The sequence below is a fragment of the Haliotis cracherodii genome, unplaced genomic scaffold (genome assembly GCF_022045235.1).
Source record: "Haliotis cracherodii isolate W230 unplaced genomic scaffold, xgHalCrac1.p SCAF_3, whole genome shotgun sequence".
In the NCBI taxonomy this organism is placed as follows: domain Eukaryota; kingdom Metazoa; phylum Mollusca; class Gastropoda; order Lepetellida; family Haliotidae; genus Haliotis; species Haliotis cracherodii.
Window position 1 is genome coordinate 22,692,246 of NW_027266286.1, and position 12,091 is coordinate 22,704,336.

General features: G+C 44.6%; 1 protein-coding gene across 1 annotated transcript; it reads right to left on the reverse strand.

Moving 5' to 3' along the window:
• Positions 1–261: 261 nt before the first annotated feature.
• Positions 262–10,785, reverse strand: LOC139473543 (uncharacterized). The gene is made up of 5 exons (XM_071256183.1): positions 10,607–10,785; positions 7,803–7,923; positions 5,626–5,834; positions 2,069–2,469; positions 262–452 (listed from the first exon to the last, which is right to left on the reverse strand). Exons 1-5 carry the CDS (start codon positions 10,783–10,785, stop codon positions 262–264), a joined length of 1,101 nt encoding a protein of 366 aa, XP_071112284.1.
• Positions 10,786–12,091: the final 1,306 nt, after the last annotated feature.

A 12,091-nucleotide genomic window follows, 5' to 3' on the forward strand; every position in this document is an offset into this window, starting at 1 on the left:
TTGAGTTTACTATCCACGAACATATACACTAATACCTGAGCGCCGCCTGGAGGTACATCTACTGATGTCAGCAACATCAGGCTCAGCACAGAAACAATTATTGCCCAAACGAAGACAACAACTCCTACCAATACAATACAATTCGAATTTTCATACATCCTCATCCTCATCACCAGACAGCAACAAAGACAAAAAGAAATATATATATATTAGAACATCCGTCTCCAGGACGAAAGGTCAACCAGAGCACGTGGTGCTGTTTCACCCCGCCATGTCTACATCCGGGTGGTTCAGGTTCAAGGCCGCTCGTTGCACCTTGTAGCCGGTGATTGGTGGAAGGACCATGCTGTTGTTCCATATCCTCATGGGCGGACAAGGGTGCCTCTCTGGGAGGGCGGCGTTGTGGTCCGGCAGGGTGAAGACGAGGCCGAGTTGGGAGACGGAATACGTCGCTGCGAGCAGAGGGAATGACATGGATTGAGTGAACGTTGTGTCGCTTTTAGCAATGTTTGAGCAATATCACAGCTTGTGACATCGGGAATGGGGTTCACAAATTGTACCCCTGTAGGGAGTCGAACCCGGGCCTTTAACATGACGAGCGAACGCTTTAACCACAAAGCTATCCCACCATCCCAGCATTATTCCAGTCCGTTTGGCTCCAACTGAGAACGGGGCACATTAGTAGTAGTAGTAGTAGTAGTAGTAGTAGTAGAAGTAGTAGTGAGGTGAGGTGGTGAAATTGGGTTTTACGTCGCGTCCAAGATTATTGCACTTATATAGCGACGTGCATGCACGTGTGTGTTTGTGTGTGTGGCTGCTTGTACTAGACAGGACTGATGACGATTTATAGTGCTAGCCCACTGAGATACCATGCCGCAGTTTAACATGAATACCCCACTCAGTATACTGACTCCGAGCCGACCAGTCCTTGTTTTGGCCCCTTAATGCCGAGCGCCAGACAGGGTAACAACAAGTACCATCTTTTAACGTCTTTTGGTATGATCGAACCCCGGACCTTCCGCTCTCCGGGCGGACGCTTTACCACTAGACCACGTAGTAGTAGTAGTAGTAGTAGTAGTAGAAGTAGTAGTAGTAGTAGTAGTGGTGGTAGTAATAGTAGTAGTAGTAGTAGAAGTAGTTGTAGTAGTAGTAGTTGTAGTAGTGGTAGTAGTAGTAGTGGTGGTGGTAGTAGTAGTAGTAGTGGTAGTAGTAGTAGCAGTAATAGTTGTAATAGTGGAAGTGGTGGTAGTAGTAGAAGTAGTAGTAGTTGTAATAGTAGTAGTGGTGGTAGTAGTAGTAATAGTAGTAGTAGCAATATTCCAGCTATCTGACGGCGGTCTGTAAATAATCGAGTCTGGACCAGACAATCCAGTGATTAATATCATGAGCATCGATCCACGCAATTGGGATCGATGACATGCATCAACCAAGTCAGCGAGCCTGACCACCCGATCCTGTTAGTCGCAATAGTAGTAGTAGTAGTAGTAGTAGTGGTAGTAGTAGTAGTTGTTGTAGTAGTAGTAGTATCTGTTGACGGTTAAACCATTGTTTTTAACCATTGGAATTAACCAGGCATTCTGAACGTACAATTTAACAAGTAAAACTCAAAATTATAGAGAAACTACATACAGACAGACACAATATGTATGAGCTACTATAACTCGATACAGTGAACCCCCGTTAGTCCGGACGGTACCGTTCCAAGTGGTAGCGCTGGGACAAACGTATCCTGGAATTTAGTAATGTCTCATATACACTGCCGGACAAAAGAAAGTATACACTTGAAAATTGGATTTACCAAAAAATGACAAACGTCATCAAAACGTCACTGGGCTGAAATCAGTCAACGAAACAATGCAAATATGAGTTCCAAAAAACAACATGATTCCCGTGTAAATATCACATGCGCATAACCATTTCGTGTTTGTTTTTTGCCACCATCAAACAGCTGTATACTTTCTTTTGCCCGGCAGTGTATGTAAGTCGTTCCCAACAGGTGTGGAGTCGACATTAAGGAGTCCAGATTATCACTGTCCCGACTAACGGGGGTGGGCTGTTTGGGACTCACGGTTTGTAGACTTTTTCGACTTCTTCTTCCCGTTGGTAAGGACAACCTGTCGCTTCTGGAAGAGGTACGGCTGATGCACGAATCCCTGCGAGGCCGTCTCCTCCGTGTAGAAGAACACTCGATCCCTTGGTTTGCACTCGTAGTGAATGACCTTCGCCTTGGGGATGAACTTCTTGATCAGCTGATCCCTCTTCTCCGTGTCGTATTCGGAGTCCGGCGTCCCATGCGGAATCGGGGAGGGCGTGGCCCCGGGTGAGGCCAGTATGGCCATGACGGACGCTGGCGGAGGGGATGGCGTCTTCACTTCTAGCTTGTCCTTGAGGACCTCCCGTTTGCACACAGCCATCACCTTGGACTGGGCGTCAGCGAAGTCCTTCATGGTGGCCCGCCGTAGGCGGTATCTGATCATGAAATGAAGGTCAGTGAGTGAATGGGGTTTTACGCCTCTTTGAAATGTATACTAGTATCTGTTATACCATGGTGTCAGATTAAAAACCTCGGATCGAACAGGTTATATACCTTCACAATTTTGTTTTGTTTGTTTGTTTGTTTAACGCCGCACTGGTGTTAAGACATCACATAAAACAAAGTAATATCTATTTGGCCACGAACTGTTCTATTTTCTCTCGTAGCAGGGGGGCACGGGTGGCCCAGTCGTCTAAGCCGCCTCGATTCGCTGTGCAGAGTTGCGTCCCTTGGGCACGCCAGAAACCTATGATGGTGGGTTCGAATCCCGGTTCGCACCGATTATGTTTCTAGGTTTGCCAGCACCATACCCGTGCTCGTGGGTTTCACCGAAGTGGTAAACGTCTGAGACCTGCATCACTTCGGGCTTTCCTCCCACATTAAGCTGACGCGCCGCGATATAACTGGAATACTGTTAAAAGCGGCGTTAAACCCAACTCACTCACACTCGCTCACTCCGCCGTGATATTGCTGGAATAGTGAGTGAGTGAGTGAGTATGGTTTTACGCCGCTTTTATCACTCACTCACTCACTCGTAGCAGTGTTTGACGCCCGGTATGTATCCAGGGGAGTATTTGGCTAGATATTTCTTTGTTTTATGTCTTAACACGCGTATGACGGACATCACTACTTGGGAGACATTACACCAAGTTAAGTACCTCGTGGGGATTTCTGGTTTGAGTGAATGAGAGTTGGGTAAAACGCCGCGTTTAACACTATTCCAGTTATATCACGGCATATCAGCTTGCTTTGTGAGGAAAGCCCGAAGTGATGCAGGTCTCAGACGTTTACCTCTTTGGTGAAACCCATGAGCACGGGTATGGTGCTGACAAACCTAGAAACATAATCGGGGCGAACCGGGATTCGAACCCACAATCATAGGTTTCTGGCGTGGAAACGGGACACAACCCTGCACAGCATATCTCAGGATTTGTCTGGTCCAGACTCGATTGTGTCAACGCAGCCGTGATACAGATGGAGCGTTGCTAAGTGCGGCGTTAAACAACAAAAAAAACAAACCAACAAACATCGATCTTAACCAGCAGCGAAAGCATAGTTATATACTGCTCACTTTTTTCTGTCAGATTTTCTACTGACAGACCAGCACCTCACATCTGAGGTGTTAACGTACACCTCGCGTCTGAGGTATTAACGTACACCTCGAAATCGCTAAGCCGTATAATACTGCAATACTCACATCCTGCATTTTATCATGGCGTTCGGTGGTGAAAGTGAAAGGGTTTGTTTAATGGACTTCCCGAGTTGATAACTCTGAAACGGTTTGAACTCTGACCCTGGGGGTAAACACACGTGACAGACAACAAAGCACTTTGACACTGATAGGGGGGTGAAAATCTACCCGCATTCCTGTTCCTCCGTGCGTGACAAGAGATTTAACGTTGAAAAACCGTCGGGTTAATGATATCAGTTCTTGGAGGGCATGTAACCAAAACTAGCGATGAGGGGTTTCCGGACTCCTGAACGTATATAGTAACTTCCTGTCTCAATTTGCTTAAACCATCGATATATCTTCAGTGATATACTGATTCAGGAAGAACAGGTGAGGTGAAGTGAAATGGGGTTTAACGTCGAATCAAAGATTATTGCACTTATATAGCGACGTGCATGTACGTGTGTGTGTTTGTGTGGCTGCTTGTACTATTCCGGACTAATGCCGATTTATAGTGCTAGCTCACCATGACGCAGTTTAACATGAATATCCCACTCAGACACAGTACACTGACTCCGAGCCTACCAGTCCTTGTTTTAGCCCCTTAATGCCGAGCCCCAGACAGGGTAACAACAAGTACCATCTTTTAACGTCTTTTGGTATGGCGCGGCCGGGGATCGAACACCGGACCTTCCGCTCTCCGGGCGGACACTCTACCACTAGACCACGGAGGCGGTCTCAGAAAGAACTGATTTACATGTCTACGTTTAACCGTGAGTTATCGATTTCATTGATTTACGGTTGTTTTGAAAGACAGTCGCCGTTAGGGAGATACCACCGGCACGTAATATTAGTGTGTAAGTTATTTTGAATCCTTGTGTTAATTCGGACTTAAAAGAGGTGTTCTTTGTATTGACCCGTTTACTTGTTTACCTGCGCATTGAGTCAGTAAATCTTAGCCTCAAGAAGGGATACTGCCCCTCCATGGTCTAGTAGATAAAGGTCTGTACGAAGGGCGGAAGGTCCGGGGTTCGATCCCCGGTCGCGTCATACAAAAATAGATGGTACCCTGTCTGGTGCTCGGCATTAAGAGGCTAAAACAAGGACTGGTTGGTTTGGAGTCAGTATACTGTGTCTGAGTGGGGTGTCCATGTTAAACTGCGACATGGTATCTCAGTGAGCTAAGGTTATAAAAGACCGTTAATCCGGAATAGTACAAGCAGCCACACGCAAGTACGTGCAGGTCTCTATATAAGTGCAAGTTGAACGCGAAGTTAATACCCATTTGACCTCATCACACTTTAGGGACACTTCTGTATAAAAGAGGTGAGTGACCGACTGTTCTGTTCTAATCGGGATTGTTGTTTTATAAATATTTTATAATCAATCCGCTAGATAAATTTTACGACCTGTGTTAAAAGGGAAAACTGAGAAATGTACACAGTGTGACTGTTTCACCTCCTACGACTTATATCCAGAACACTTATACTGATACTGACTACTCATCTACTCCAGAAAGATCACCCGCGCTAAACACCTCGAAATCCACGCCGACTCGCCGCTGCAACAATGCTGATGCGGTATTAAGCAATACTCTCTCTCTCTCTCTCACACACACACACACATACAAACACAGAGAGAGAGAGAGAGAGAGAGAGAGAGAGAGAGAGAGAGACACACACACACACACACACACACACACACAGACAGGCACACACTCAAATGACTGACTGAGTATGGTTTTACGCTGCTTTTAGTAATATTCCAGCAATATCACGGCGGGGGACACCAGAAATGGGCTTCACACATTGTACCCATGTCGGGAATTGAACCCGGGTCTTTAGCGTGACGAGCGAACGCTTTAACCACTAGGCTACCCGACAGCCCCACTCACATGAACTCATATAGACACACGCCCCACCTGTAGCAGAGTTGACAGTCCATCCGGCGTCCTGTGCAGTGTCGTCGACGGAGGTCCCTTCTGAGCTGCTGCACCTGGCAGGGGACACAGTCGTCCCCGGGGTCACACTCGGGGGGCTCCAGGCGGAGGAAGTCGGGTTTCTGACAGCGCCGCCTCTTCTGTCGGTCAACTTCCCAATCGCACACCGACAGGAAGTCTTGCACTTTCACCTGCAGAAACACCACAACATCACACTGACTTGAACATCTAAGACAGTGAATCATGCTCGATCGTGTATCGGGAAGTTTCAGGAGGGGACAGTTTCTTGAAGGCTGGCTGTACCTATATATGAGCGACAAGATGATGATTCGAGGCCGTTACGACCTGACTTGTGTCTGACTAACTTGCCAAGTGCGGATTTAACACCTATTATAAAGAAACCCATCCTGCCAGATTCCACCACTACTGCGGATTCAAGGGCGGAGACAGGCCTGTTTCAAGACGTTCGACATTGACAAAGTTCTGGACATTCGTGAGTGCACTTTAATTATAGGCCCACTATTCGTTGTTGCTGCCACTTCTTCATCTTCCCAAAGCAAGGGAGTTAACCGACTGTAAAAGTCCAGTTTCCACCCTTGCCGAACTAGGCTGGAATTACTGGGCTCGATCGTAGCGCCACCAGTGGCTATTACCAGTTATGTCCCTTCTAAGCCTCTCCTATGGACCAATCAGATTCCACCTCTCGTATCACTTCCGTTTGTTTCACACAAAATGATGGCGCCGAGTCAGGACGATCTGATCGATATTCAAGATCTATATTGTGATAAAACGGGTCTTACATCGCGAAAAGCATCAAATAACGTGAGCACCTTGATTAAAAACATGAAAAGGTTTGGAAAATATCTGCTGACAAATAGTTGGCGGTGCACATGTTTTGCAAATCCTGCAATTGACCGAAATCTGCACGTCAGTTTACGATCCGGATTTCGATTTCGGTGCGCGATTTTGATTGGACTATACATAGACTCGTTAGTCCAACCAAAATATAACTCCATATTAAAAGCCTAGTTCGGCAAGGGTGGAAACTGGACTTTTAATACAGTTAACTCACTTGCCTCAGGAAGATGCCACTTCTTTGACACATAGTATTACTCTTTGTGTTTGTAAACCTAAAAGTGTGTGTTTCAGTACAAGTGAAAAATTATTCATTGATCTAGTATGGTCATTTATTGATATCACAATTTATTTTTGTGCCAAACGATTCCGCACTCCAGGCGGACACTCTACCACTAGACCACGGAGGCGGTCGCCAAATTGAGTGAGGCACCATTTCCCAATCTTCCGAGGACCATGACCAAGGAATATATGCTTACCATATTTTTGTACAGTATTCATCGTTATCTCATTTGAACATGAGCTTGTCAAAGACTTACACATGTTCACATATATGAAAAAGAATTCCCTCTTTTTAAACACAAAGTAGCCTCATCTATACAAATATTGTTGTATGTGTTGTATGTTTAAAAACATAAAGTTTAATTATCATTCATAAGAACACAAAACTTTCAAAACGATTTTTAAAAGTTTTGAAAATTTCTTAAATTATGTAGATCCTGTCGACCTATTCGGGCCCTTGTCATACTTGTCATAATGTCATTTCAAACTGTTAAAATATGGATGTTAGCTTCATCAACAGTGAGTGAGTGAGTTGCGTGGCAGCTTAATGTGGGAGGAAAGCCCGAAGTGATGCAGGTCTCAGACGTTTACCACTTCGGTGAAACCCACGAGCACGGGTATGGTGCTGACAAACCTAGAAACATGATCGGGGCGAACCGGGATTCGAACCCACGATCATAGATTTCTGGCATGGCCAAGGGATGCAACTCTGCACAGCGAATTGCGGCGCCTCAGACGACTGGGCCACCATGGCCCCGCTTTACTAACAAAAGGTATCGAATTCTAACAGACCATTGCTTCCCCGTGTATTACTTCCCCCTGCGATAAGTGTGCTTCGTCTAACGCCGCTTGAACTGTACTTCAGCTATATCGCCGTATCTGGAGGTCAAAGGCGACAACCACGAGCAAGTGTCATGGTTAACAAACCAAAATTCGTAATCAGGGCGAATCATCGGGTTCTGGTATGACCACTCTGCACTAGCTGGATGAGGTTCTGGGGTTGTATTCTGATGTTTACGTACCTGGGCGATCTTCTCGGGATGTTTGCGGACTGAGTTGGAGTATGTAAAAGTTGACTTAGCTGGTGTCTCACTCTCAGGAAAATCAACGTCGGCAAAATGATCCTGGGTATGTTGCTGTACCCTGAAACGTATTTCAGTGATACAATATTATCTAATGATGAGTGAGTGAGCATGGTTTTACGCTGCTTTTAGCAATATTCAAGCAATATCACCGCGAAGGACACCAGAAAAGGGCTTCACACATTGTACCAATGTCGGGAATCGAACCCGGGTCTTCGGCGTGACGAGCGAACGCTTTAACCACAAGGCTACCCAACCGCCCCTCTAATGATGATGATGATAATAATGATGGTTTTGATGATGATGATGATGATGATGATAGTGGTGGTGGTGGTTATGATGATGATGATGATGATGATGATGGTGGTGATGATGATGAAGAAGAAAAGAAAAAACAAACAAATCCACACACTAGTGCATGCTCAAAGCGATACCATTATTACCCCCGACAATGGACAAATGCGCTCTGGAATGACATTCTCACACCCGGGGAGTATACAACACGAGTTGCCTATGAGGGTTCATGATGCCGTCACATTGTCACCCATTTACTGCTAATGTGAACAGAGCATATTTCGAACTACATGTAACCAGTGTTTCAGTGCGGGGCGGCGGGGGATTATTTCTGGATTAATGTGTTCAAGGGCTTTGCACATTGTTCTTCAATTTGTTATTAAGCGTATTAGTATTGTACATTATGCTATATACCATGGCGTCCTGTAATTAATGCACTTTATGCGCTAGTACTGACGTCAGTCTTTTGTTGCAGTAAGAGGCGGTCGGGAAGTGGTTAAAGCGTTCGCTCGTCACGCCGAAGACCCGGGTTCGATTCCCGACATGGGTACAATGTGTGAAGCCCATTTCTGGTGTCCCCCGCCATGATATTGCTCGAGTATTGCTAAAAGTGGCGTAAAACCATCCTCACTCACTCACTATGTTAAAGTATGGGAGTTCCGATTGTCTTAACGCTACTACTGTCGTAAGTCTATGTTAAGGTATGGGAGTTGCGATCGTCTTAACGCTACTACTGTCGTAAGTCTATGTTAAAGTATGGGAATTGCGATCGTCTTAGCGCTACTACTGTAGTAAGTCTATGTTAAAGTATGAGATTTGCGATCGTCTTAATGCTACTACTGTCGTAAGTCTATGTTAAAGTATGGGAGTTGCGATGGCCTTAACGCTACTACTGTCGTCAGTTTATGTTAAAGTATGGGAGTTGCGATCGTCTTCGCGCTACTACTGTCGTAAGTCTATGTTAAAAGTATGGGAGTTGCGATCGTCTTCGCGCTACTACAGTCGTAAGTCTATGTTAAAAGTATGGGAATCGCGATCGTCTTAGCGCTAAAATAGCTTTGTGGAGCGGGGCCCAAGACCCGAATGACCCCGGTTCAGGGGCCGCCTGAAAATGGAGCAACATTAACTCACGCTGCACTCTGTCCAACAGGACGAAAAGGATGAAATGTTGAACACATGGAAGTCTCATCCTTCGTGAACGGTGCATTTGTCGTATACTTTCCACTTTAATAGCCAGCATTAACTATTTATCTATGCAAACTGCAAGTGCGAATATAGGAAACAAATAAAACTGATTTAGTGTCATGTTTCTTTCCCCCTGGATGGAAAACGGAGGTCATCACATCGAGACACACTTTCATTCATTCTTCATACAGGAAGCTTTCGGGAAGCAGTGATGAGAACGCTATTTACTGTCTCATTTAATACAGTAAAGTCAGTATCACGCAATTCCTCACCGATGGCATTTGTAAACCTATATACAGACCAGACTTGATATATCCGTGGATGAGGCGACTTGTAGTAACGGGGTTTTATGATATCCCGTTATATGGCTTTTTAAAAACCGAAGTTTTCATAGCTCAACTGTGATAACGATTAAGCATCATGTTTGTTTGCACTCATCTAGCGTTTCCCATCAACTAAGGTATTAAACGTGAAAGCTATATTTCAAATACATGTTTACTGAAAATGAAAACAGTAAATCCTAACTGTAAAAGATGGAGTACTGTATAGAGTTTCCATTGTAGACATAAAGGCCCTCGTAAGAATTTATGCTGTACACACTATTTTTAAAAATACATGTTGCAGCATTGTAATTTTTTGTGTCAGGCAACTACTTTTCTTCTTTTAAAGAATCACCAGGGACACACACACACCCCTACCCCCCAATATAATATCCATAAAGCGATACCAGATGAAGGTGGATGATACAAAAAGTGACGATAAAATACTTTGTTCCTGAAAATACTGTGGGGAAAAAATAATTTTGCTTCACGTTTAACACGAAACAACTCCGAATTTCAGAGCGAAAACAAATTTCCTTTTTGAAGCAGAAACCGAAATAAATAAAACACCTAGCTACTAATGTACAGAACCGAGAATACTGTTTTTAAAAAAAACACAAAAACAAATACCACCGGAGTATGAGCATACCTTATGATACAGTTATACGGCTTATACATACATTTCATCCTATGGATGTAATTTATCTTGCAATATACATCTCTGTACCACATGTTTACAAAGGTAATATCCTTAGTGCTTTTACTATATACATTTTGAAAGTAAGTAATATATACATCTGATGGAGTATTTGCTCTGACATGTTGAAATATTTGGCCATTCATGATATTGGTTTATATGGGTTTATATATGAGTTTATACAGTATGAATTTAAAATATATCGGCAGTTTATATCGTGATGATAATCGTATTTAAAAATGAAATACCGTTCCAGAAACTGCTGTTCCAGGGGTTTCCCGCCCTCGGCCTGGTAAGCAAACTGTACCCGACGTCTGTTGGCGTTGTCCCGGGGTGTGCCGTGTACCCCCGTCAGTCCACAGGCCTGGTAAGCATCGCTCACCTCAAGTGTGGACGGGGGCAGATAACCCAGCTTCCTTACACCCATACATTCAGTTCTACATCTATTGATGGAGACACACAGAGAGAAGATGATGTACGCGCTCCCTGGCTGCTCTGATGTGATTATGACGTCATGAGGCAGTAAACGTCCGTGACGTCATGATAATTATCATAGCGGGGCTTCACGGCTCGTTTCGCATTCGTCACCACTCGCCCCTTTCCGTAACCTGTAACACGAGTTGGTCACGAATGCTCGTTTCAATCATATTCCATTCATGACCAACCCGTGCCCATCTCGTAAACATTTTTGAGACAGGGTTCGTCAACGCGCAAACGGGAACAACTAAAAGAATTGTAAACTCGTTGCGTAATGACTGACGTATATTTCCCCCATGTATCAAAATATATTTCAGATGCAGGTTACGGAAAGGGGCGAGTGGTGACGAATGGATCATGACCACTCGGTCCATTCCGGTCGAAGGCGAATGACTTCTTACAGGTTACGGAAAGGGGCGAGCGGTTACGAATATGCATATAGGTCATGCTATTGATTACGTATTAAGTGAGTGATGTGGAACTGTTATATTAACTTAGATTCGTCTTATAAATAATCGGTGATCACAAATTACCCGCCCTTGGTTTTCATTAGCCAATTTGATTTGATACGCCACTCAGTCTAACGGACCAATCAGAATGCGAGTTACAAAACAGCGATATAATAAATATGGCGGCCAGTCCCATTGTTTATGATTCACCATGCGAGAAATTCAATATTGAAACACTGCCTGACACGCAAAAGAAAGACTTCAAAATTCTTTTTGTTGGAAATGATGTCTTCATGTCCACTTCCATTACCCATTTCCTTTTTCCTTATCTCGACGTTGATTGGTCGGTAAAATGTTAATGAAAATCAAGGGCAGGTAATTTGAGACTGCAAGGACCACGTGAATGGATCCAGGTGTTAGTGTAGGTTTGCCTTAATGCGAGCCCTGGGTGGGCTGTGAGGGACTTTACAGTTCTTTAAAAAATATGTGAGGGGGAACAAATGAAGAACGATACTTAGAAGTCTTGGGTTCGCCGTGTTTTTATATGATGGCAGCTCTGCTATATCCTTATTTAAAAAAATCACAAATCTGCTTTCGCCTGACAAGCCCCCAATTGTTAGTGAATGGATATGGTTTTACGCCGCTTTTAGTAATATTCCAGCAATATCACGGCGGGGGACACCTGAAATGCGCTTCACACATTGTACCCGTGTCGGGAATCGAACCCGGGTCTTCGGCGTGAAGAGCGAACGCTTTAACCACTTGGCTATTCCACCACCCCAGTGCCCATAGGGATGGTGGGGGTGG

Bases quoted from the DNA above. Each gene is read 5' to 3' on its own strand.
- LOC139473543 (XM_071256183.1), bottom strand. From the start codon at position 10,785: ATGGGTGTAAGGAAGCTGGGTTATCTGCCCCCGTCCACACTTGAGGTG. The intron at 7,924-10,606 runs GTATTTCATTTT...AATACGTTTCAG, and splicing joins GAACAGCAGTTTCTGGAACG to GGTACAGCAACATACCCAGG. The intron at 5,835-7,802 runs GTACGTAAACAT...GTGTTTCTGCAG, and splicing joins ATCCCGAGAAGATCGCCCAG to GTGAAAGTGCAAGACTTCCT.